This window comes from Ornithorhynchus anatinus, chromosome 10 (assembly GCF_004115215.2).
Source record: "Ornithorhynchus anatinus isolate Pmale09 chromosome 10, mOrnAna1.pri.v4, whole genome shotgun sequence".
In the NCBI taxonomy this organism is placed as follows: Eukaryota; Metazoa; Chordata; class Mammalia; order Monotremata; family Ornithorhynchidae; genus Ornithorhynchus; species Ornithorhynchus anatinus.
Genome location: NC_041737.1, coordinates 56,634,576 through 56,660,358, shown reverse-complemented (window position 1 = coordinate 56,660,358; position 25,783 = coordinate 56,634,576). Strand labels below are relative to the sequence as shown.

At 54.1% G+C, this 25,783-nt stretch overlaps 2 protein-coding genes across 4 annotated transcripts; both read left to right on the top strand.

Moving 5' to 3' along the window:
* Nucleotides 1–503: 503 nt before the first annotated feature.
* LOC100092881 (keratin, type II cytoskeletal 73) lies at nt 504–9,976 on the top strand. 3 transcript variants are annotated; one of them, XM_029073187.2, is made up of 10 exons: nt 504–823; nt 872–1,082; nt 2,836–3,050; nt 3,615–3,675; nt 3,971–4,066; nt 4,885–5,049; nt 7,311–7,436; nt 7,643–7,863; nt 8,855–8,889; nt 9,481–9,976. In XM_029073187.2, the coding sequence occupies exons 1-10, from the start codon at nt 582–584 to the stop codon at nt 9,714–9,716; spliced, it is 1,608 nt and encodes a 535-aa protein (XP_028929020.1). In that variant the 5' UTR covers nt 504–581; the 3' UTR covers nt 9,717–9,976. The 3 variants fall into 3 exon arrangements, with proteins under 3 accessions (XP_028929020.1, XP_028929021.1, XP_001521385.3); XM_029073188.2 differs by lacking the exon at nt 7,311–7,436; XM_001521335.4 differs by having other exon boundaries at nt 504–1,082.
* A 4,540-nt stretch (nt 9,977–14,516) lies between these two features.
* Nucleotides 14,517–23,427, top strand: LOC100092888 (keratin, type II cytoskeletal 72-like). Its single transcript, XM_029072925.1, has 9 exons — nt 14,517–14,993; nt 15,659–15,873; nt 16,746–16,806; nt 17,392–17,487; nt 19,360–19,524; nt 20,593–20,718; nt 21,327–21,547; nt 22,604–22,638; nt 23,243–23,427. Exons 1-9 carry the CDS (start codon nt 14,517–14,519, stop codon nt 23,425–23,427), a joined length of 1,581 nt encoding a protein of 526 aa, XP_028928758.1.
* Nucleotides 23,428–25,783: the final 2,356 nt, after the last annotated feature.

Sequence of the window (25,783 nt, the reverse complement as noted above, 5' to 3'; positions counted from 1 at the left end):
TCCATCGCAGCGCTTGGCACATAGTGAGTACTGAACAAATACAACAATTGCTATTATTATGATGATGTGGCGACCTGGCAACGGGCTAGCCTCACCGTGAGAGGTTCTCCCCGCCCTCTCTGGGAAACGGAGCCCAGAAATAGGGTTCTTCGACCACATGAAAGAGGGCTGGCAGGAAAATAGCCTGGGCCCGGGGGGCGGGGAGATTGGAGGAACGTGATGCCCTCCCTCCCCCACCCCCCATCCCGAAAAAGCCGATGAGACAGCGAGAAACCTCAGAGATCCCTTAACGGATAGCTCGACCTAACAGCAATTTCACCGGCCCAGCGGGCGCGTGAGATAACCGGGAAATTATCCGGGAGAGGCGTCGCCGGCTTGCAAGTTTCGGCACTTAATAGCGGGCTGGCTGGCTACGGTGGGAGAACCAAACCCTCGAATTAAGGGGCATCTCCCCCCGCCCCAACCGTCCCGCGCCCCCCTCCCGGCCTATATAAGCGAGGGAGGTGTCTGCCTGCTCTCCACCGGACCGCTCTCTCCCGCACTCCTGCACTTCCTCGCTGCGTGACTCTCCCGCCATCTCCATGAGCCGCCAATTTACCTACAAGTCCGGGGTGCCCGGCAAGGGGGGATTCAGCGGCTGCTCGGCCGTGCTACCCGGGGGAAGGGGCGCCAGCTCGGGCTCGTACCGGGCCGGGCCCAAGGCTGCGGGGGCAGCGGGGGTCGTGGGCGGCTTCGGCAGCCGGAGCCTGTACAGCCTGGGCGGGACCCGCAGCATCTCGCTCAACGTGGCCGGTGGCGGCGGGGCCCGCAACTCGGGCTACGGGTTCGGTGCGGGGGCTGGGGGCTACGGGCCCGGCCGGGTCCGGGCCAGCGGCTTCGCGGGCAGCATGTTCGGCAGCGTGGCCCTGGGGCCCGCCTGCCCCTCCTCCTGCCCCCCCGGGGGCATCCACCAAGTGACCGTCAACCAGAGCCTCCTGCAGCCGCTGGACGTCAAGGTCGACCCCGAGATCCAGAAGGTGCGGACTCAGGAGCGCGAGCAGATCAAGGTCCTCAACAACAAGTTCGCCTCCTTCATCGACAAGGTGGGTCTGAGCCCGGGCTGGCGCAGCCGGAGGGATGGGGGGTAGACTTCAGGAGGAACTCTCCGCCTGCGGGGGAGCCACTCGTAGTGGTTTCTGGATCCCGGAGGTCCGTTGCTACCGGGCACTCAAAGGAGCTATGCTAAGGAGCTTTTTTCTCGGCGCCTTTTTAACTTGAAGAAACCGTGGTGGTGTGGGAGGAAGTGGGAACATTTCTTGTAAATCTAGCAGTGTTATTTTTGGTTATTAGTTCACCAATGTGGAATGGCCCGTTGTCCTATCCCCTCACCTTCTCCCCTGCCTGCCCACTTCTCCTTACTTGCTCAGAAGCGTTGGAGAGAGTTTGTGAGCCCGGTCAAAGCTGAAGAAGGGAATACAAAATCCCCAGCCCGATAAGTGTTGAAAGTCCTAAATCTGCGTTGCTGACTGATTTTCCAACACTACCTCTTGGGGAGGGGCGGGGATGGGAAAATTTGCGGAAATTTTCCAATATGGATTTTGGGAATTTTGAAGGGAAGGGACCTTGGATGAAAAATCGGTCATCCTTCTATCTCTGGGCAAGTTAACCCCCTAAACAATCCCATCCGGAGGGCGTCCTGGGGAGGACGATATCTCAGTCTTTTTCAACCTCCTGCTCCATAGTACAATAAGATGGTCAGGAAGTTCTTCTGAATGTCTACCCTAGACCCTGGAGCCCTCATGCTTTCTTTAATGGTATTTGTTACCCTCTTAGTAAGTCTGAACTAAGCGCTGGGGTAGATACAAGTTACTCAAGTTGCCCATCGTCCATATCCTACATGGGGTTCACAGTCTTAATCCCCATTTTACAGTTAAGCTAACTGAGTCACAAATTAAGCGGCTTGCCCAAGGTCACACAGCGGATAAATGGCAGAGGCAGGATTAGAATCCAGGTCTTTCTGACTCCCAGGTCTGTGTTCTATCCAACTGGCTTTTCATTTAAAATCCTTATCCTTGCCCTCTGGTTCCGCGGGGAGGCTGCTGGCAGCTACCCCATGCTAGAGTCTGACCTGAATCCACCACTAAATTCGCAGTTTAACAAATTTTAAACTGGTCAGTGAGACACCATTCAGTCTTCCGGTACGTGTCATAGCTTCCAGCTTGGACCTCTGTATCCCAGGGTTGCTCAGAAACCACTCAGTCGCGAACGGACCGACCCAGCCCGAGGAATGCACAAATATCACCGAATAAATTGGCGACAGTGATTTCTGAGAACGTTTCTCATGCGTTTATCCCAGATGAGCCTGATTTCATTGAACAGATAAAACAATCCTTTTGGAAGTGAATTTTACTTCACAGACAACAACAACTCCTGTTCATCCACTTGAGGATTACCCACTCCGCGGATTATCTGGGGTTAGATTCTTAAGAGTTTCCCCAGTTGTGAGCCTCGTTCCCCCAACTTTATCCCTTCAAGACCACTATGAATCAGATAGTCAGATAATCAGATTCATCCTCCAAACACGGATGAATCAGACTGAGTCCTGCATTTGAAATGATCCCTTGTCTTGTTTTATCTGTCTTCCTTCTCCCTTTCCATTAATGTGAAAATCGGGACTTGACTCCGTATGACTGCAAATGGATGTTCCCATCCAACAGACCCAAGGGAGTGAAATAAAGGGAGACACTACTCCCTTGTCTACGTTTAAGAAAGTCAGAAGGGATTACAATTAAATTCATGTCTCGCACCCCTCTTCCCCCACCAACCGCTGAGCCTTGTCTGCCCTGTCGGCTCTAGGTGCGGTTCCTGGAGCAGCAAAACCAGGTGCTGGAGACTAAGTGGGACCTGCTGCAGCAGCTCGATCTGAGTAACTGCAAGAATAACCTGGAGCCCATCTTCGAGGGGTACATCAGCAACCTGCGCCGGCAGGTGGAGGGTCTGAACGGCGACCGCGTGCGGCTGGATTCGGAGCTCCGCAGCATGCGGGATCTGGTGGAGGACTTCAAGAAGAGGTGGGTGGAAACTTTCCGCCATCCCTCCTCCAGCGTGGAGTGCCCTCCCTCGTCCTCTTCCCTACGGCCCAGCCATCAAGGAAGGGTGGGTGGGGCAGCCGTGTGTCAGCTGTGACCTTGGGCAAGTCACTTCACTTCCTCTGTGCCTCAGTTATTTCATCTGCAAATCGGGGATAAGAGGGCGAGCTCCGTGTGGGACAGGGGCTGTGTCCATCTACTCCAGTTTTGAACAGTGCTTGGCACATAGTAAGCTTTTAACAAGTACCGTAATCCCAAGTAACGGCTGATCGCGACTACGTAGGTGGGACCTGCTATCAGCCTGGGGTCCCCTGGGCCAACATTTTCTGGGGCGCTATTAAATGGCACCTTGTTGACTGCCTTGGGGGAATTAGCCAGTTATTCCCCTGAGTGGCTAAAGATTCCCTCCTTGGGCTGGGAAACACCACAGTGGGCTGGTGGATCTCTGCAAGGCTCCCCAATAATTCCGAAAACCCCTTACACCAAAGTTGCCTCCTCTTCTCTGAAGGCCCAACTGGCCCTACTCCATCTTCCATCTCCCCGCAGGTACGAGGAGGAGATCAACAAGCGCACCGCCGCGGAGAACGAATTCGTGGTGCTCAAGAAGGTGAGAGATTGGGCCAAACGTCTTTCGGGGGTTGGGGGGCAGGGGCGGATTCCCCCCTGAGAGCCGTCTTCCCGGGGTATAGGGGGAGTGTGGATGCTGCAGTGCGTGGTAGGGGAAGTGGTGTCAGGTTTTCGCAATCCGCAAACGCACTCAGGACCTGATTGCTGCTCTCACAGTACCCTTTCTCGCTCCATCTTTTGGATGAAAAAAGACTAGGAGGGTCAGTGCCTGGGTTGGGTTGAGGGCTGGATCCAATCAGTCCAGACCGAGCTGGCAACTTTCCTTTTCCCTCCAGGATGTGGACGCCGCCTACACCAACAAAGTAGAGCTACAGGCCAAGGTGGATTCGTTGGACGGCGAGATCAAGTTCCTTAAGTGCCTGTACGAAGGGGTGAGAAGCCTCAGAATTCCCCCTATCACCTACCCAAGAGCTCCCAGATCGGTGCCTTATCGTATCTTTGCATCTATAACGCCCTTTTAAAATTATTTAATGGTATTGGTTAAACACTCACTATGTACCAGACACTACACTAAGCGCTGCTAATTAGGTTGGACAGAGTCTATGTCCCATATGGGACTCACAGTCTCAATTCCCATTTTGAAGTGACTTGCTCAAAGTTACACAGTAGACAAGTGGCTCTTGTAATTCGCTCTGTCCATCACAGCATCGCATCGGTATCAAGACCATTTTGAAAAAAACCAACAACAAAAAGGGGGCTCTTTCATCCTCTATCCTCCTCCCCCTCCATCACCCAGTGCCAGGTGTGGTTTTCTGCAAGTCTGTCCTGAATCCCAACCTGCACCTCGTCGGACCGTCAAACCCTCTAAGGCAGTATGGTCTAATGGAAGGGTCAAGGGGCTGGAATCTACTCCCAGTTCTGTCCTCGGCCTGCTGTGTGACCTTGGGCAAGTAATTTTCCTTTCCTGGATCTCAGTTTCTTCCTCTGTAGAAGAGGGTTAGAAAAACCCCTGCTTCATGCTACCTCAACAGGGATGAGACAAGGATAAAACGAGGGGATGGAGGAGAAACTACTTTGGCGCCCTGCAGATTCGAGGATTTATTATTCGGCTGCCTTGTCCACCACCTATCCCTTCACCTCATGGATGACCAGGACATGGTTGTACCGTCGGGAACACTCAGGGCAGATCTAGTGGGAGTTAACCTTCACCGCCCGTCGCTTCTCTCCCTTCCACCCCCGCCCCCACCAGGAGATCGCCCAGATCCAGTCCCACATCAGTGATACGTCGGTCATCCTGTCCATGGACAACAACCGCGACCTGGACCTCGACAGCATCATTGACGAAGTGCGCGTGCAGTACGAGGACATCGCGCTCAAGAGCAAGGCCGAGGCTGAGGCCCTGTACCAGACCAAGGTGGGTCCAGAGAGGGGATTCCCCCCGTCTTTTCCCTTTATGTCCCACCCACCGACCCACATCCCCCTCTTCCGCCGCGGGCCGGACCAGGCTGGGGGACACTTTCCCCAGGATCTCCTCTCTCGAGCCCGAGCATGGGGAGAAGGGAATGTGAGTCACCAGATTTTAACTCCTCTAATGGGCGGCGGGCGGGGAGGCTGATGGCTCCGATTACCGGGGCTCTCAACCTCCCGGGGCAAGGCCCCGCCCTAATGACCCCCCCGTGGGGCTATCGCGCCGGTTCCCAAGCCAGCTCAAAGCACCGAACAGACCTTATCTCCCGCCTCCCCTCCGGAGGGCAGCTGGGGGCGTGAGGGCAAGGGAGGGGAAGGGGCGGTGTCTGCCCAGAGCGGCCATGGGGAGACCGAGGTAGAGAAGCTGGACCCATCTGGGAGTTGGGACAGAGCAGCGTTGGGAAGCAGCATGGCGTAGTGGATAGAATACGGGGCTGGGAGGCAGAAGGTCATGGGTTCTAATCCCGGCTCCGCCACAAAACTGGTGGGTGGCCTTGGGCAAGTCACTTCCCTCTGCCTCAGTTCCCTCATCTGTAAAATGGGGATTAAGACTGTGAGTCCAATGTGGGGCAGGGGCTGTGCCCAACCCGATTTGCTTGTATCCACCCCAGCGCTTAGTACAGTGCCTGGCACATAGTAAGCGCTTAACAAATACCTAATACAATATTGTTCTTATTAGCAGAGGGATTGCGAGAGGTCAACGGGGCCCGACCCCTGCCACTAGGATGGAGTCTGCCCAAATCCCCACCCTCAGGGGATGGAGGCTTGACGGCCCATTTTCTTTCTGTCTTTGTGCCCTCTCCCCTTCCCAAATCCACTCACCCCAGCGGCTCTAACCCTCTCCCGATTTAAGACAACAGTCCTTTGATTGCCTTCCTCTCTGGGCTTCTCTCTGTCTCTGTTAATATTTCCCCCTGACCCGTGTCCCTGTCCATTCTCCCCCTCCCCTGTGCCAGCCCCCGAATCCCCCTAGTAAGATTAATAATCGGGATATTTGTTAGGCCCTTACTACGCTCAAAAAAACACTGTACTAAGGGTTGGTGTAGATACAAGATAATCCGATCGAACACAGTCCCTGTTCCTCGTGAGGCTCACAATCAAAGGAGTAAGGGAGAACACATATTTGATCATCGTTTTACAGATGAGGAAACTGAGGTCCAGCGAAGGCACGTGACTTGCCCAAGGTTATACAGCAGGAAAGTGGCAGAGCGAGGATTAAAATCTAGACCTGAGAAGCAGCTTGGCCTAGTGGAAAGAGCTCGGGCTTGAGAGTCAGAGAACCTGGGTTCTAATTCCGACTCTCCTACTTACCTGCTGTTATGACCCTGAGCCCACATGGAAGTCAGAGGTCATGGGTTCGAATCCTGGCTCTGCCACTTGGCAGCTGTGTGACTGTGGGCAAGTCACTTAACTTCTCTGTGCCTCAGTTACTTCATCTGTAAAATGGGGATTAAGGCTGTGAGCCTCATGTGGGACAACCTGATTACCCTGTATCTACCCCAGCGCTTAAAACAGTGCTCTGCTCATAGTAAGTGTTTAACAAATACCAACATTATTATCATCGTCATCATCGTCATCATCTGTAAAATGGGGATAAAATATCTATTCTTTCCCACTTAGAATGCGAGCCCCATGTGAACCAGAAACTACATTCAAACGGATTAACTAGTGTCAATCACAGCTTTTAGTACATGCGTGGCACATAGTAAGCACTCAATTATTATTAGTCGGTCAATAGTATTTATTGAGCGCTTTCGGTCTGCAAGGCACTGTACTAATTGCTTGGCAGAGCACAGTATAATAATAAACATACATGATTATTATTAATGATGGTATTTGTTAAGCGCTTACTATGTGCAGAGCACTGTTCAAAGCGCTGGGGTAGACACAAGGGAATCAGGTTGTCCCACGTGGGGCTCACAGTCTAAATCCCCATTTTACAGATGAGGTAACTGAGGCACAGAGAAGTTAAGTGACTTGCCCACAGTCACACAGCTGACAAGTGGTGGAGCGGGGATTATATTATATTATTATAAAGAAGAAGAAGAATCCTGATTCCACTCGGTTTCTTGGAACTTTCTAGTGCCACCGGCAGGACATGGGACAACGGGGCAGTGGGGTTGAGCCAGTGGTGGTGTCTCAAGAGGTCGAGGTGTCTCTTTGTGTCTGTCTGTATCTCTCTGCTCACTGTATTTTTTCGGGGACCAGTTTCAGGAGCTTCAGCTGGCGGCTGGCCGTCACGGGGACGACTTGAAACACACCAAGAACGAGATCTCGGAGCTGAGCCGGCTCATCCAGCGGATCCGCTTGGAGATCGAGAACGCCAAGAAGCAGGTGGGGGAAAAGGAGGGCGGGGGAACCCCGGATGGTTGGGGACCAGTGGAAGGGAGCCCTGTCTGTGACCCCAAACCAGGACAAAAGCCCTAAAACGGGAAGGGGATATGCCTCCAGTGTCAGTCCCTTCCCTGGTGCCCGAATAATCTACATTGAGGTTAATCAGGCACCGGGAAATTGAGCACTGAAAACACTTGGTTCATTAGTGTGCCAACCTGGAGACGGCTATCGCTGACGCGGAGCAGCGCGGAGACTGTGCTCTGAAAGATGCCCGGGCCAAGATGGACGAGTTGGAGGGCGCCCTGCATAGCGCCAAGGAAGAGCTGGCCCGGCTGTTGCGCGATTACCAGGAGCTGATGAGCGTCAAACTGGCGCTGGACATTGAGATTGCCACTTACCGGAAACTGCTGGAGGGCGAGGAGTGCAGGTGGGCATCCGTCAAGTTGGGGCATGAGGGTCAAATAATGATCACTGTGATATTCCTTAAGCGCGGGCTATGTGCCAAGCCCTGTACTAAACTTTGGGGGAGTTTCCCACCGGGACTCAGAGTTTAAGGAATGGGGGAGTTGGAAGGAGGGGAGAACAGGTATTTAACAGGTGAGGAAACTGAGGTACAGATTCATTTAATGGCTCCCCTATAGTCAAACAGCTGGCCAATGGCATGGTCAGGATTAGAACACAGGTTCCCTGACTCCCAGTCTTGTGCCCTTTCCACTAGGCCAAGCTGCTCCTCTCCTAGATGACTGAATTGGAGAAGCTAGGGAAAGAGGAACTGAGAGGGTTGGAGTGTGTCAGTCAATTTAGAGATGGATTGGACCGTGTTGCTGCTGGGCTCTCGTGGGCTTCTGCTCTTTGAGATGTGTTCCTGTGGGGAGCCGTAAAGTCGGGTAGAAAGGGCCCAGAGCTGGGAGGCAGGAGATCTGGGTTCGAGTCCTGATCCACCACTTCCGCCTTTAAGCAAGTCACTTCAAAAGCTCTGGGTTTAAGTTTCCACCCCTCACCTTCCGTAAAAAAGGAATCCTAATTTCTTCCTCCACAGGGAAGGGGTGAGAACTCTCTACTCCCCCTCCCTTCTGGATCGTCCTTGAATTTGGATTTGTACCCTTTATTCTCCCCACCCTCAGCCCCACAGCACTTAGGTCCATATCCATAATTTGTGTCGAACTTTCCCTTTAAGCTATGAATTCCTTGTAGGCAGGGAACATTTCTACCAACTCTGTTATATTGTACTCTCCCTCGCGCTTAGTACAGTGCTGTGCACACCGTAAGCCCTCAATAGATACCATTAATTGATTGTTTGAATGAGATCACTGACGAGAATGCCATTTGGGAAAATAAGAGGGTTGTCCAATTCCAGTGTGATGCTTTAAAGAACGACTTAATGATTTGTATTTTCTCTCTCTCTCTCTCTCTCTTAGGATGTCTGGGGAATATTCGAATTCCGTGAGCATCTGTGAGTAGTTGGAGCGTGTTCCTTAGTTTATATTGAACGGGTGGCTCTCCCCGACCTCCGGAAGGGTTAGGATGTGATTTCCCGACCTCTCGGAACTCCAACCTGAGGAATAAGGCCCTGATTTCCCTCTAAATCACGCACAGTGTCAGAGTTAAGTGTGTGTCAAGGGGAAGCGTTTGAGGTAATGTCTGTCCCTCCCTCTAGACCGTAAGCTCCTGGGCAGGGAACGTGTCTACCAACTATGTAAAATAATGTACTCTCCCAAGCGCTTAGAACAGTGGTGTTCAGTAAATACGATTGATTGATCGATTGAAGTGGTGGAAGCCCCGCCCTGGCTCAGAACCACAGGGGCCAGACAATTTTGGGGGTGAGGGAGAGATGCTGAATCCATCCCCTTTTGCCTTCATCCTCTGTAACTCCGGAAGCGATTTTAACCTTCCAGTGTAGACCAGCCTTCCCTAGCGCAGGTGATCGAGAGTCTTCTAAAGCTCTGGGGGGCGGGAGGGAGAGGGTCCAAGTCCGTGGGGAGAGAGGCAGGTGTCCCCCTCTGAACCCACCCCTGAACCCCATTTCTCTCCTCCACTCCTACAGCCGTGATCAGCAGCTCCACGGCAACAAGCGCCGGCGGCTTCGGCCTCAGCAGCGCCAGCGCCTACGGCTACCGGCCCGGGTCGGCGGGAGGAGGCTTCGGGGGCTGCGTCACAGGTGGGGGGTCCTGCACCCCCCGGGGAGATGTGAGGACCAGCAAGGGCAGCGCAGGCGAGTTCAAGGACACCCTGACGAAGGCCCCGGCGCTCAGCTCGCCCACGAAGAAAACCACGAGATAGAAGCTTCTCCGGTGACCCATCCCCTCTCTTCTCCCCCGCATCCGGTCAGGAGCTGCAGCTCCCCTACTAGCTCCCTCTTTGCTTGTGGGCAAACCCCCTGCGTCTTGCACCCCGTTTTGTCAGTCTCTCCCAGGGTGGGACCCGGCCCGGGCACCTGGACCTTCGGCATTGATCCAGCTTCCGTGGACTGCCCCTTTAGCGATATCACGCAAGAACTCGCCAATCCTAGGGAGGCGAGAAGCGGGGAGGAAAATAGTCCAACCGTGATCCCGTTTCTCTCTCCTCATTGGACTTCTGCTCTTGTGGGATCTCGTCCTGTACTAGAATCACAGAAGCCTCAGATTGGTGTCGTGGGGAGGGAGGCGGGGCGGTCGGGGAGGGCGCGGGGAACCCAAGAGGTCATATCAGCGATCCCTCTGTCTGCCTTTTCTATCGATCTCCGGAGAACACCACCCCATCTCTTTGAGAACCAGACAGAGGGCCTCCCAGCCTCTCAAATCGGATGGTTTTCCCCTAGAGTCTAGCCCCCATCCCTTTCTCTGCAACCAGCTTGGAATTCCTAACTCAATCTGCTGCCGGGGGCGGAGGTGAAACCCTCGGGTTGGGGCTGGGGCGAAGGTGAACCAGTTACCAGCACTCGAAGTGGATTCCGAATGGCCTCAGGGTTGGTTTTGTGATCCAAGAGGGGCGATCTCGCAGGAATCTTGTGCCCACCAAAATGCAGGCACTACACAATTCAATCGCTTGCTTCTCGGGCTGATCGGAGTGTCCCTGGACGGGACGAGCTTCGTGGGAGTCCCGGCTTTGTGTTGTGCTAATTTCTTCTCACATTCCGCTTTCAGGCATCTCGTTAATAAAACCTGGCACATCCACACCTGGCCTCGTCTTCTTCAACATTATTACTGCCTCGCCCTCTCCCCCCAGGACTTCCCTAGGATCCTCTTAGTCAGCCCCCTTCTCCTGTGGATCCTCCAGGGACTTCCTAGCCGGAAAGGAGAGATTTGGATTGTCCCTAGCTTCATAGACAGACAGACACAGGGAGGACGGGGGGAGGCAGGTGGAAGACGTGATCGAGAGAGGGTACTGACAGAAGAGTGGAAGAGAGGAAGAATCATTGAAGTCTTCTTGGAGGAGGAAGACTTGAGCTGGGATTGGCAGGAGGAGGCAGAGGTTCGAGGGTAGGAAAGGGAGATCCAGGGACGGGGAATGGGAGTTTGATGGGGGCGTTGGAGGAGGGTCGCTCTGGGGAGCTTCCACTCCACCCTGGTTTGTTTCCCTTCTCCACTTTATTCAAACTGACCCATCATCATCAATATCATCATCATCAATGGCATTTGAGTGCTCCCTATGTGCAGAACACTCTACTAAGCGCTTGGGAGTGTACAATACAACAGAGTTGGCACTTTCCCTTGTCACACGAATTTACAATCTAGAGGACCCAACTCCTAAGCCTAGGAACAAGAATTTCCCATTCTTTCTACCTCTCTTCTTCCCTCCTTTCCTCCTTCATTCTCCCTTCTCCTTTTCTCCTTTCATCCCTTTCTGTCTCCTCCCTTTTTGCCCTTTTCCTTTTTCACCTCTCCCCTTCCCCTCTCCCTTTCCCTCTTTCCCTTTCCTCTTCTCCTTTCTTTCTTCCTCCCTCCCTTCTCTTCTCCCCTCACCTGAGCGTGCCCAAACAGTTGAGTCACTGCAGTGAGTGGCCTGTCACCTCCAGACCTTCTCCATTCGGACCATCCCCAGCCAGCTGAAGCCCTGCTGCCCCTCTCTGACAGCTAGCAGCACCTCGGGAAGTCACATGGCCCAGCTCGCTCTCTATCAGAGCCAGAGAAACTAACTCATGCTCCCCTGGCAGAATGATCCCGAAGCCTGATTTCTTTTAGGCCCTGGGTCCGTGGTCCAGCATGAACGTGTTTCCCTTGGACGTGAACTACGTCCTTCCATCAGCCTGGGCAAATTCTTATGAGGCCTAACCACTAGACCATTAGGCCACGTAGGAGAAGAGGTTCTGGAGTATTGGTGATGACTAAAGTGACATCACTAGAGATAGGACTAGGGGGGCAGCGTGGCCTAGTGGCTAGAGCACAGGCCTGGGAGTCAGAAGGTCATAGGCTCTAAACCCGGACCCACCACTTGTCTGCTGCATGAACTTTGGCAAGTCATTTTATTCCTTTAGGCCTCATCTCCCTCATCTGAGACTGTGAAACCCACATGGGACACGGACTGTGTCCAACCCGATTTGCTTGTATCCACCCCGGCGCTTAGTATAGTGCTTGGCACATAGTAGGCGCTTAACAAATACAATTATTACAATTATTATTAGAAATTCACAGGCGGTTGGCTTAGAGGCTCTCCCCACCCGTCCCCACGGGCTCCCTCTCCCTCCCGCTCCTCACCCTGCTCCCTTCTCCCATTCCACCTCAACCCGTGCCTTTCGTTCCTCCTGAACAAAACTCACAGTCCCTGCTTTCGACTTCGTGGGAACGCCCCCTCCCTCAGCCTTGCCAAACCACGTGCCTCCTCCCTCAAGGACCTTCTACCACGCCACCACCTCCGGGAAGCCGACCCTCCACCGTATTACCAGCCCTGCCACTCCCTCAGTCACCGCAGGGCTCTTGCGGGACCCGGGGGATGCGGGTGGGAGCCGAGGGGGTGTGTGGCGGGGGGCTCCGGAGGGCAGACGGCTCAAGCTGCCTCGCTGGCGGGTCCAACCGAGTAATAACAGCTGAGGTGTCTGCTCCGGAATGGCTGCTAGCCGAGGCTCGGCGCCGGAAAGAGATGGACAGAGATAGGAAGCCTGAGGGGACCCGACTGAAGCTCAGACAGGAGGGCAGGTGAGCAGGGATAGAGAGGGGAAGAGGTCAGTTGAAGAGGGATTCCAGAGGACATTTAAACGTGTCCCGCGGATAATCCACCAAGTGTCGTGTGGAGGGTTGGTGGGGCGAGGAGGAGGAGGGATTCAGTGAAGGGAGTTCAAGACAGGCCTGCCAGGGGGCTGTGATGCCCGGGTCCCTCTGGGAGAGGTCTCTGCAGTTCAGTACCACATGGGGGAGGAATCCGAGGGAGGGAAGGGAGAGCGGGTTCATAATTATTATTATTCAGTATGGTGAAGTCAAGAAAGTGTGGGTTAAACAGTAGCAGGAGGGATGCAGGTCAGACACTAGGAAGGCAAGTCTGACTCAGGGGTTCCCAAGTGACAAAGAAGGCAGGCAGCCAGTGGTGGGTGGTGGGTGGGCTGACCCCGGCTGGAGAAATATAAATCCAGGGATCCCCCTCTGTCAGGGCTGCTTTGGGCCTGGAAGCACATCCAGATGGACGACACACGTGGATGATGGACCAAGCTCAGGCTCCAGCTCCCTCAACCGTAATCCAGTCCCGAGGGCCAGGCCGGGCTACGAGAGGGGCAGGCGAGGGCAGCGAGAGGAGTGGGATGATCAAAACACCTGGATCGGGGTGGGGAGAAGAGGTGTCTCAGGCCCCTGCACTCTCACTCTGTCTCAGTTTTCCCCCGCGGGAGCCTGCCGGAGGTGGAGGATGGCAATGTCAGGTCATTATCTAGGCCGAGTGGCCATTAACGAGGCAAAGACCTTGTCATTTGGGACCGAGGCTGGGGGCAGGGAAGGTGACTCACAACCAGGGGATAAAATTGGGGGGACACTCCCCAGGGAATCCTTGAGACACCCCCTCTGAAAGTGTCTCAATGAGATCATTCTTCGACCTCCTAGAGAGACCCCAGAAGGACCCCTGGGATGTGTATGTGTTGGGTGGCAGGGTGGAAGGGCGGGGGGGAGTGCCACATTTCCAGGTTCCTGCTAGAAAGCTGAAGAGAAGATTTGGTGATTTTGTTTTCCTAAATCTAAGGAGTCAGATACAGGTTTCAGACAGTAAACAAAACACTCCCCAAAATTATCCGGGCAAAGACCACGCCCAGGCCGACTGACCCCGCCCTCTCCATTAGAGTATCACCGGCAGGCCCCACTAGAATGTCTGGGGGTTCGCATCTCGTGGGAGGGGGCTTCTCTCTGCCTGGAGATAGAGGGTTGGACCTCTTGAAACCCCTCTCTAAGCCACGATTCTCCAGTCGTCCTCGTCTCCCTCTGGTCTCCATCCCTGAAACCGTTTTCCCGGGCTCCCAGAGACATGGTAATCCCTTGGGCTTCAAGTAGGGGAGAAGCCACGCGGATAACACAAAGTCTAGGGACAGGAGTGGAGAGATCTGCCCTGGGATCGGTCAAGGAGATGTACGGAGGGGACTCGAGGTCCGCGGAGCCTGGAGAAGGTTCCCCTTTTCCCCATTTCCCCTCCCTCCGCCGTTGGGGTCTGCAGGGGTGACCTCACGGCAGAGGGGTGGAGGGGAGCTGTCTGGCGACGGAGGTAAGGAGGGGGGGGCACTTGGCGGATAATCAACCAGGTGTAGAGGGAAGAGTTGGTGGGGCGAAGAAGAGGAGGGACCCAGACAGCCTGGAAACAGGTCCCAGAGATCCCAGGCCGATAGGTCTAATGACACGAGGGCAGAGAGCCCAGATAAGGTCAAATTAAGTGAGCGCCTCTCGAAGGCGCAAAGACCAAGGCGCCTGGCCCGTTTTACAGGGCCGCGGCGGAGAGCCCAAGGCCCCCGGGAGAGAGAATCTATCCGGCCTCTCTCAAACTACAAATTAGAGGGCCGCCTCCGTCGGCCCCGTCCGAGATATATAAGGAGCCCCTCCTGGAGCGGGGACAGTTCTGCTCCTTTGCCTTCGGCCCCGCTCCTCCTCTCCCCCGTTGCTCCTCTCTGCGCCGTATAGCGCTCTCCAGGCCGCCGCCATGAGCCGTCAATTAAACTGCCGTCCCGCAGGGGAGCGACTGGGTTTCAGCGGCTGCTCGGCCGTCATCTCCAGCCGTGTCAGCAGCAGCACGGCCTCCTTTCGGGCCGGGGTCAAGGGCTCCTGTGCGGGCTTCGGTAGCCGCAGCCTCTTCAGCCTGGGGGGCAGCCGGCGCATCTCCATCAGCGCCGCGGGGGGTGTGAGCCGGAGCGGCAGCCTCGCCCTGGGGGCCGGGGCCGGGACCGGGCTCGTGGGCGGCCGCGGGGCCGGCTTCGTGGGCACCGTGTTTGGCAGCGCCGGGCTGGGGCCCCTCTGCCCCTCCGTGTGTCCCCCCGGGGGGATCCCCCAAGTGACCGTCAACAAGAGCCTGTTGGCACCGCTCCACGTGCAGGTGGATCCCGAGATCCAACGGGTGAGGACCCAGGAGCGCGAGCAGATCAAGGTCCTCAACAACAAGTTCGCCTCCTTCATCGACAAGGTGAGGACGAGGGTGGGGAGGCACGGGAGGGGCGGCGGCCCGGGGAAGGAACAACCCCCCCCCCCCCCCGCACATCCAAATCCACCTCCTTCCCCAGGCCATGGGAGACTCCAGAGTTGGAGAACAACAAATTAATCAAACAACGGTATTTATTGAGCACTTAGTGTATGCAGAGCACGGTATTGAGCGCTTGCAAGAGAACAATTCCTCAGAGTAATATACCCAGCCACTAGAGGACATCCCCAGAACCTAGGGCCGGTTTCCAGGGCTGAATTTTAAAGGCCGCCCAGCTCCCTTCTCCGAGCCCTGCCCAGGGGCAGGGGAATAGAATGTTTATCTGAAAAGCAGCGTGGATAAAGCCCGGGTTTGGGAGTCAGAAAGACCTGGGCTCTATTTCCGGCTCTACCATTTGTCTACTGTGTGACTTTGGGCAAGTCACTTCTCTTCTCTGTGCCTCAGCTCACTCATCCGTAAAATGGGGAATGAAGACTGTTAGCCCTATGTGGGACAGGGGTGGTGCCCAACTCAATTAGCTCGAATCCGTCCCAGTGCCTAGAATGGTGTCCGGCCCATAGTAAGAGCTTAGCATACACTACAATTATTATTATCATTTCTCACACACACTCGTCCCAATCACCGAGCCGTGTCCGCCCCGTCGGTTCCAGGTGCGGTTCCTGGAGCAGCAGAACCAGGTGCTGGAGACCAAGTGGGACCTGCTGCAGCAGCTCGATCTGAGCAACTGCAAGAACAACCTGGAGCCCATCTTCGAGGGCTACATCAGCAACCTGCGACGGCAGGTGGAGTGTCTGAACGGGGACCGCGTGCGGCTGGATTCGGAGCTCCGCAGTATGCGGGATCTGGTGGAGGACTTCAAGAAGAGGTGGGTGAGAACTTTCCACCATCCCTTACCATCAGTGTGGAGTGTCCTTCCCCATCCTCTTCCCCATAGCCCTCAAAGAAGGGGTGGGTAGGGAATGTGTCTGTTTATTGTTATACTGTCTTCTCCCAGACGCTTAGAAAACACACAGTAGTGCACACAGTAAACGTCCAACAAATACTATTGAATGAATGAATGAATGAACGGGAGCATTACTATTCCATTCCTCCAGCCTCGACGGCCCTCCCTTGTTCTCTGTCCCACGACTCAGTCATCTCCTTCTTCGAAATGCCTCCCAAAGCAGACCCCTCCCGGAATCCAAATGATAATTGTGGTATTTGTTAAGCACTTACTATATGCTAAGCACTGTACTAAGCGCTGGGGTAAATATAAGCAAAGGTTGTTCATATTGTGCCTCTAGTCACACCGTCCCCTTCCCCACTGATGTCTGTTTCTGGGACCTTAAATCTGTGTCCGGTGTCCTGGCCCTGGAATGGTCTTTGCCTTTATCCATAGTCCTTTTGGTCGTCTTCTCTGTGAACGAATGTTTCCCGATGGTTGGCATCTCCTCTGCTCCTCCTCCTGTTCTCCTCCAAATGAGAGATGGGACAAACTGACCGAACTGTGCTCCCACCACGCTAAACTGCAAGCTCGTTGTGGGCAGGGAATGTGTCTGTTTATTGTTATATTGCACTCTCCCAAGCTCTTAGGACAGTGCTCTGCTCACAGGAAGCGCTCAGTAAGTACGATTGAATGGATGAGCCAAAAGGGGTTTCAGGATTGGGCTCCCTCGGGGAGGGAGGGCCTGTCTGCAAGAATCCAAGAGGCTGAACATCAAATCTCCACTGTTCCCTCCTTGTTTCCCTCCCCTCCAGGTACGAGAACGAGATAAACCGGCGCACGGCTGCAGAGAATGAATTTGTGGTGCTCAAAAAGGTAAGGAGCCCTAGGTGTCATTCTTGGCTCAAGTGCTACTCGCCCACTCACCTCAGGGAAGTCCCAGGTTAGCCCAGGCGAGGTCGTGTGGTGCCTCAGTCTCTCCTCCTGGAGAACTCCGGGCAGCCATTGGCCTCTCCTGGGACACTGGCCAGGAGCAACGACTGGACTCAAACATCTGTATCTGCAACATCTGTATCCTTGGAGACGTCTACATCCCTCCTTCCACCCCAACCCAGATTAATTTTGGAATCGAGCCAGATACCTGGCCCTTGTGGCTGGTCCCCCGAGAAATCCGGGGGTTGCGGGCTGCCGCTGCTGATGGTCAATGTAAGCTTGAACTTCCCTAAGTTGGGGGGGCCGGGGTGCTGAGTGCGGAGAGGGGGGCTACTACAGAAGTAGGGCTGGAGTGAGGAGCAGCGAGCCAAAAATAGCTGAAAGGGCAGGATGGGACCCCGGAGATGGGGCCTTCTTCCTTGTGATCAACTGAACACCCTCTGCCCTGGGCTGGGAGTGAGAATGGGAGACGATCTCTTCATCTTTGCACCTGTAGCCGACCCCCTTCCCGGTTCTCCCCTCTTCTAGGACGTGGACGCCGCCTACACCAACAAGGTGGAGCTGCAGGCCAAGGTGGACTCGTTGGATGGCGAGATCAAGTTCCTCAAGTGCTTGTATGAAGGGGTGAGGATTTTTTTCTTTCCCCTAGGGAAATCGAGAAAGCCCCACAGCTCCCCGGCCCAGACCGGGAAGGTTTTCATGCCCGGTGAATGGAGGAGAATGTCCATGATACATCGATTACTCGGGAGGGTGAGGAGGGTAGGCGATGGGGAGAAAGGGTTAGTCCAAAGAGAAAGACCATGAGAAAGGGTGTGATCGAGGGTTGATCCCTTTCGGGGCTTCCTCAGCACTGCCCATATCCAGGTCCTGGGGATCCTTATTAAGATGCAGTCAGTCAGTCAATCCTATTTATTGAGCGCTTACTATATAAAGAGCACAGTACTAAGGGCTTTGGAGAGTACAATATAACAGACATATTCCCTGCCCACAACAAACTTACAGTCTAGATGGGGAGACAGACAATAGAAATAAATAAATGACAGATCTGAACATTAGTGCTATGGGACTGAGGGCGGGGGTGTGGCGGGAGATGAATGAAGGGAGCAAAACAGGGCGGTTTAGAAGGGAGTGGGAGAAGAGGAAAACAGGGTTTAGTCAGGGAAGACCTCTTGGAGGAGATGTGCCTTCAACCCTTCAACAAAGCTTTAAAGAGGGGGATAACAATTGCCTCTATGAGAATATATGAGGAGGGAAAGCGTTCCGGGCCAGAGGCAGGATGCGGGCAAGAGGTCAGCAGTGAGATAGATGAAATCGAGGTGCAGGCACAGTCCCTATCCCCAGGAGCACCCCATCAGAGAGAGGTAGACAAAGGGGAGACACACATTGGCAACTCCAGTCCATTTGGATGGATAGAGAATCAGGAAAGCAGGGAACTGAGGGGACTGATGGGTTTGAAAATTAATCAATCAGTGGTATTTAATGAGCTCTTTCCGTATGCAGGGAACTACTAATAATAATGTTGGTATTTGTTAAGCATTTACTATGCCGAGCGCTATTCTAAGTGCTGGGGTAGATACAAGGTAATCAGGTTGACCCACGTGGAGCTCACAGTCTTAATCCCCATTTTCCAGATGAGGTAACTAAGGCACTGAGAAGTGAAGTGACTTACCCAAAGTCATACAGCTGACAGGTGGTGGAGCCGGGATTAGAACCCATGACCTCTGACCCCTAAACCCGTGCTCTTTCCACTGAGCCACGCTGCTTCTCTAAGCACTTAGAAGAGCAGAGTACAATAATATTGATAGACATGACCCCTTGTTCACAAGGAGTTTGCAGACTAGAGGGTGATGGGAAGATGAAACTTAGAAGGATATCTGCAGAATTGGAAGAAAGGTGCGTTTATGGTTTCTGTTAAGCTCTTACCATGTGCCAAGCTCTCTAGTGAGCAGGTGGTACCTAAAAGCTAACCGGGTTGACCACAGTTTCATTTGCCAAGCACTGTACTGAGCAGTGGGGTAGACTCAGGCTAATCAGGTTGACCACAGTACCTGTCCCACATGGGCTCTAAGTCTCAATCCCCATTTTACAGATGAGGTAATGAAGTGACTTGCCCAAGGTCACACAGTAAATGGCAGATCAGGATTGGAACTCAGGTCCTTCTGACTCCCAGGCCCATGCTCTGTCGACCAGGAGAGTGGGAGTGGATGTAGGGAAGGAGAGAGCTAGAGAGAGTTATATGAGTAGAAGAGAGGGAGCCGATGGGGGGAGGAGGGAGGCAGGCGGGAGAGGTGGGACTCGCAGCTGTTGAGTTGGATTCTCTCTGGCTTTGTTATACTGCACTCTCCTGAGAGCTCAGTTCAGTGCTCTGCACACTGTAAGAGCTCAATAAATTCAATTGATTGATTGATTGAGAGTGATGGGGGTCAAGGAGCTAGTCATAATGGCGTCTCTTAGAGGAGGTAATGGCCAGCTGCTCCTCTCCCCAACCCCCACCAGGAGATCGCCCAAATCCAGTCCCACATCAGCGACACGTCGGTCATCCTGTCCATGGACAACAACCGTGACCTGGACCTGGACAGCATCATCGACGAAGTGCGTCTGCAGTACGAGGACATCGCGCACAAGAGCAAGGCCGAGGCCGAGGCCCTGTACCAGAACAAGGTGGGTCCAGAGAGGGGATCCGCTGCCCCTGCCTTCTCCATCTCCCCCCACCCCAACCCGCCAAAGCCCCCCACCATGGTATCATAAATGCCATTGATTGATTGATGAGTTGAGTGGTAATAATTGTTATACTTGTTAAGCGCAGAACTGGAAGGAGGGTGAGTGTTTGTTTATGGTGTTTGTTAAGCGCTTACTATGTGCCAAGCAGTGTTCTAAGCTCCAAGGTAGGTACACGTTAATCACGTGGGACACAGCCCCTGGCCCACCTGGGGCTCACACTTTCAATCCCCATTTTATAGATGAGTAAACTGGGGCACAGAGAAGTGAAGTGACTTGTGCAAGGTCACACAGCAGACAAGTGGCAAAACCAGGATTAGAACCTAGGTCCTGCCGACTTCCATGCCCGTACTTTATCTATTAACTGTAACAGACTAGGATAGGTTCGGGTCCCAGAGAGGAGCACAAGCAAATCAAGTGGTCGCCGGTTGGGTGGGTCAAGATGGGTCTTGGGAGGGATAATATCTCTATTTTCCCTCTCCCACTAGCTTCAGGTCCCCACCTCCCTTAACATCAGGATTGGGCTACCCACCCACTCCCTCTGCATTGCCCAACTGGCTTCCTTTATTCACCCCCCCCCCCAGGCCCCCAGCACTTATGTACATGCCTTTAATGTATTCGTTTATATTAATGTTTGCCTCCCCCTCTAGACTGCAACCTCGTTGGGGGCAAGGAATGTGTCTTTTTATTCTTGGATTCTCCCAAGCGCTTAGAACAGTGTTCTGCACACGTTAAGCGCTCAATAAATACGACTGACTTACTGACTGACTGATCCAAGCCATCTGGGCAAGTTTCCAGTGATCTCTGAAGGGAGTTGCATTTTCTTCCCTCTTCTCCCCTCTGCCCAGCCCCAAATTACGCCCTCCCCCTGCCCCTGAGTTAGTGATGTTGCAAAGGATGCCATTAATCCCTAGAAGCTCCGCCCTTGGTTTGGCACCATGGCGTTTTACTCTATCCCCTTCGAATAAGGGTAGCCCTTAATGTCTCTGCCCCCTTGGGCTGGGACATCAGATCCAGGAGCTGCAGGTGGCAGCTGGCCGACACGGAGACGACCTGAAGCACACCAAGGGCGAGATCCTGGAGCTGAACCGGCTGATCCAGAGGATCCGTTCCGAAATCGGGAATGTGAAGAAGCAGGTGGGATTGGGATTGGAATGGTTCGATTGGTTGCTTTCACAGTCCTTTGCTTTACCGGGTTGAGCTGTGGAATGATGGCATTCCAGTTTAGTGAAGTGAAGCCGTGTGCCCTTTAATGCAGCTTTATGGTTAGAAGCGAGACATTGCTGCCTGCAGGTTAGGGCACCCGGTTCATTCATGCATCTACCTATTCATCCATCTTTATCCATCCATCCATCCATCCATCCATCCATCCATCCATCCATCCATCCATCCATCCGTTCATTCATGCACCCATCCATCCAGCCAGTCAGCCAGCCATCCATCGACCCATCCATGAACCCATCTACCCATCCAACCTTCCATTCATTCAATAGTATTTATTGAGCGCTTACTATGTGCAGAGCACTGGAATGTACAATTCGAATGTGCAATTCCATCCTTCCATCCAGTCATCCATCCACAAATCCACTTATCCGTCCTTCTGCCCACAAGAGGAGTGGAGGGGTCATCCCTGAATGGAAGGTGGCAGGAGCATCGAGGTGGGGAATAGAGAATGGGTTCGGCTCTGGGGTGGGCCCCTGGGTCCTCTGCCATGGAACTGACAGACAGCTCCCTGCCCCACGCAGTGTGCCAACCTGGAGATGGCCATTGCTGATGCAGAACAGCGTGGGGACTGCGCTCTGAAGGACGCCCGGGCCAAGTTGGATGAGTTGGAGGGTGCCTTGAACAGCGCCAAGGAGGAGCTGGCCCGGCTGCTGCGTGACTACCAGGAGCTGATGAGCGTCAAGCTGGCACTGGATATTGAGATCGCTACCTACCGAAAACTGCTAGAGGGCGAGGAGTGCAGGTGGGTACCAGGAAGGGTGGAGCATCTCTGACCTGCCTGAGTAGGCAGGGAGCGGTGATTAAGCATTTAGTACAGTGTTTTGCACACAGTAAGCGCTTAATAAGTACGATTGAATAATAATTATTATTATTATGGTTTTTGTTAAGCGCTATGTGCCAGGCACTGTTCTAAGTGCTGGGGTAGTGACAAGATAATCGGGTAGGACACAGTCCCAGTCCCATACAGGGCTCACAGTCTTAATCCCCATTTTACAGATGAGAGAACTGAGGCACAGAGAAGTAAAGTGGCTTGCCTAAGGTCACACAGCAGATAAGTGTCGGAGCCGAGATTTAATTTAGGGTCGACCTTCCCAGAGGCAAGAGACCGGACCCAGTGCCTCCTTGAAGTCTTTCCATCTATGGGCTGAGAAAGAATTCCCTGCCTTGGGTAGTTCTGAGATACTAGATGTGGAAAGACCCTTGGGGAGGGAGCCGAGTCTAAGGATTCAGTTGAGATTTTCAATTGGGGGATTAAGGTTAGACAACAGTAACTTCCTGGGTTAAAGGGGGGTGGGTCCATACTCTTATGAGCTTCATGTCCAACTAGATTATATTGTATCTACTCCACTGCTTAGCACAATTCTTGCCACACAGCAAGCCCTTGTCTATTATCATCATTATTATTATTATTATTGGGAAGGGGGAGGCAGAAGTAAGGCTGAACACCTTAAAGGATGAGGTTTTCCATGGAAAAATGCTCCTTGGAAGGCTCCGTGGAAAGAGGGCCCGGGCTTGGGAGTCAGAGGTCATGGGTTCGAATCCCTGATCTGCCACTTCTCAGCTGTGTGACTGTGGGCAAGTCACTTAACTTCTCTGTGCCTCAAAGACCTCATCTGCAAAATGGGGATTAAGACTGTGAGCCTCACGTGGGACAACCTGACTACCCTGTCTCTACCCCGGCGCTTAGAAAAGTGCTCTGCACATAGTAAGCACTTAAATACCAACATTATTATTTTCATTTTAAGGGGCGTCAAAAGCAGAGTCCTATTGAGTGTTTGTATTTCTCTGTCGTCCCTAGGATGTCCGGGGAGTACCCCAATTCCGTGAGCATCTGTACGTACCTGCGGAGCCGGAGGCGGGAGGGGAAGGGGACACCCAGAGAATCTGATGGGAAGGGGGTAGAGGGCGTCAGCGGAGAAGAGGAGGATGAGGGAGGGTGGTAGGACCTCTGGAAAGTTTAGGGTAAGGAAGTGGGTATCTCCCGGGGTCCAGATTCTCCGCGGTCCCAACAAGAAGAAGTTGGTGATCCTTACAGCAGGAAGGGTTTGGATTAGATGCTGGGAAGGACTTCCTGAAATTGTAGATGAGCAGTTTGGTTGGCAGGGTGCGCCCAGAAAGACCGGGGTCTGTTGTTTTCTCCCTGGCACGGGGACAAGGGGTGGTCTGAGGGGCAGCCTTTGAGTGTATATCTGTATATGTGAGTCTTTAGTGGTGTACATCATGGGTTTGTGTGTGTGCGGGTATAACGGCGTGTATGCACGAGTTGGCGTGAGGCTGGCAAGAGCTCTGGGTGGGGGGCTTTTAAGTGGGGCTACGTCTGAGTGCTTTTGGAAGAGGAGGGGCTGGATAGGGTGGGGAGGAGGAATGTCTGGGGGTGCCTGGAGGTGAAGGGGCGGCGGGGGGTCAGGCAGAGTGGAACCCCCGGTTTTCTCCCCAGCGGTGATCAGCAGCACCAGCGGCGGTGGAGGGGCCGGCGCCTTCAGCGTGGGGTTCGGCTCCACCAGTGGCTACAGCTACAAAGCGGGAGCCACCGATGTCAAGACCAAGGCGGGATGCAGCAGCGAGGCCAAGGAGTCCAAGGCTCCGGGTGCCGTTTCCCTGCCGAAAAAGAACCCCAGATAACGGGACACCCTCCCGTCCCTCCAGGAAGCTCCCCGCCCCCCACACCAAGTCCCTCGGGGAGACCCCCTCCTCTTCTCTTCCTCGACAAAGACCCCAGCCTCTCTGGAGAGACCGATAATTCTTTCCCTTCTAGAAGGGCCCCTTCATTTCCTATCCATCTTGGAGAAACCCACCCCTCATTCCATCCCTCGAGAAAGATCACTTCCCTTTCTTTCCTTCTCCATCCAAAAGATCCCATCTTTGGGAAAGGGCAATCAGATCCCTCTTTCATTCTTCATGCGGGCGTACGTATACTGTCCGACCATCTTTCTGACTCTCGTTGTCCCAAAACTTTTAAGGGGGTGCTTCCCTTGTTATGCCTGTACCTCTTCTCAACCCCTTCCACTGGATTAGCCTTCCATCCTCACTGGAGATGCCTCACCACTGGTTTCTCCTCAGTTTTCCCGCCCACGGTTGGGGGCGGGAGTGGGGCTCCTATCGTCTATGCTACCTCAGACTCTCCCCACCCCTTCCTGGCTCCGGGGAAGACTTTGTTAGATGAAGACTTGCTCTCACACGCCTTCAGGACCCTCCTACGCTAACCTCGCGGGGAGCAGAGAGGTGAGGCCGAGTCATTTGGGCAGGCCATACTGCTGTGTGACTTTGGGCAAGGCACTTAATCTCTCTGAGCCTTGATTTCCCTACACGGAAAATGGGGATGTTGTGAGGATGAGCGGGAAGACCTACAGGGTCTGAGAGTGTGACCGCAAGTCAAGGGTGTTTCAGTCTCAGTCCTCTTCTCTCTTGTCTTTCTTTCTCCACATCTGGACTCCCTCCCCACCCAACTCAGCCTCCCCACCCTAGGTCAACTTTGTCTGCTGGGTGACATTCACTCACTCCGGCCAGCTCTGGCCCAATTTCCGTCTGTCCTGATCCCAAATAAATGGTGTTTTCCCTCCCTTCCCTGCCTGGTGCCGTGGACTGGCAGCAGAGGACAGGGGCCTGCGGGAAGGGCAGGGGGAGGAAAGGGAGTATATGGGACAGCAGGTTAGGAATCCCAGCATGGGGAAGAGGGAGAGTGTGTGGAGGTGGAAAGGGAGAAGGCCCAAGTTTCTGAATTGTCGGCAGAGTGGGGTCAGTTTGAATCTCCATCAGACTCTCTCTCTCCCCTATCTCTCTCTCTCAGTCTCTCCCTATCTCTCTTTTTGGGGGCTGATGGGGTAGGAACAAAGGAAGGAGGAGACACAGTCCCTGTCCTCGAGGGACTGCCAGTCTGAAGGGGGGCACACACACATACACACACACACACACGACCGAAGAAGACGTCCCATAGTCCCTGGCTAAGAGCCAGAGTTCAACCGTCCTAGAAACCTTGTGGGTGCAAGCGGATTAAGGCAGGAAAAAGGTCAAGCAACTCCATCCTGCTCCAGTGCTTAGAACAGTGCTTGGTACATAGTAAGCGCTTAACAAATACCATCATCATCATTATTATTACTAAGAACTAGTTCCCTCCCACGCCTCTGTGTTTTTTTTTTGGCGGGGGGGGCTCATGGACCACGGCGCCCCCTGCAGACCATTCCCTGTACAACAGCATCCCTTCTCTGCCGTCTTCGATGACTCTCTTGGTGGACTGACGGCAAGGGAGATCGATTGAGTTGACAGGGATTTTGCTAAAATGCCTTATTTCGGCGTCATTTCCTCTCTGCTTCCATATCCTGAGTGGGAATCTGCTGGATTGCTGGACTGACTGGAGGAAGCGGGGGAAGACGGAGGGCGGCGGGGAGCAGGCGGAGGCTTGTATTCCACTTTTGACTCGCGGTGTGACCTTTGGTAGGTTGCTAACCCTCTCTGGACTTGGTGGCTCTATTCCAGAAATCCCCGGGTGTCTCTGTGGAGGAGTAGGGGTGGGGGGACAGTGGAGGCGATTTAGCTCACTCCCCTTTCCCCTGTGCCCTCTTCTCTCTGGACCACCAGAGCAGCGAGTATGCATTCCCTAGGTTCCCCCAGCCCCTCTTTAGGGGGCAGGAAACAGGGAGGCAACTTCCCCACGGCCCAGATTGGCACCATCCCAAGCAGGCCCCAGCCACCGAGCCCTCTTCCCTTTGAGTTCGAACCTGGCCCGGGAGGGGAGAAGGTAGAGCCAGACTCTGATCCTTATATCTTGAGTTGGTGGGGTGGGGGCGGGGGAAACCTGCCCCTCGCCCCCGTCCCTCTGCTGAGTCAGCGCCCCCGGCCCCCACCCCCCCCAATTTCCTGTTAGACCGGGGCTGGGAAACCGCAGATGGAAGATAGCGGGAGGTGGGGGGGCAGAAGGAGAGGGGGACCGTGTCATTAGCAAGGTGATTGCAGCGTTAATGAGCGCCCAGGGGGGGTGAGT

Coding starts and splice junctions, on each gene's coding strand:
- LOC100092881 (XM_001521335.4), top strand. CDS start 582: ATGAGCCGCCAATTTACCTACAAGTCCGGGGTGCCCGGCAAGGGGGGA. Junction 3,051..3,614: donor GTGGAGGACTTCAAGAAGAG/GTGGGTGGAAAC, acceptor ATCTCCCCGCAG/GTACGAGGAGGAGATCAACA. Junction 3,676..3,970: donor AATTCGTGGTGCTCAAGAAG/GTGAGAGATTGG, acceptor TTTTCCCTCCAG/GATGTGGACGCCGCCTACAC.
- LOC100092888 (XM_029072925.1), top strand. CDS start 14,517: ATGAGCCGTCAATTAAACTGCCGTCCCGCAGGGGAGCGACTGGGTTTC. Junction 16,807..17,391: donor AATTTGTGGTGCTCAAAAAG/GTAAGGAGCCCT, acceptor CCCCTCTTCTAG/GACGTGGACGCCGCCTACAC. Junction 17,488..19,359: donor TCAAGTGCTTGTATGAAGGG/GTGAGGATTTTT, acceptor AACCCCCACCAG/GAGATCGCCCAAATCCAGTC.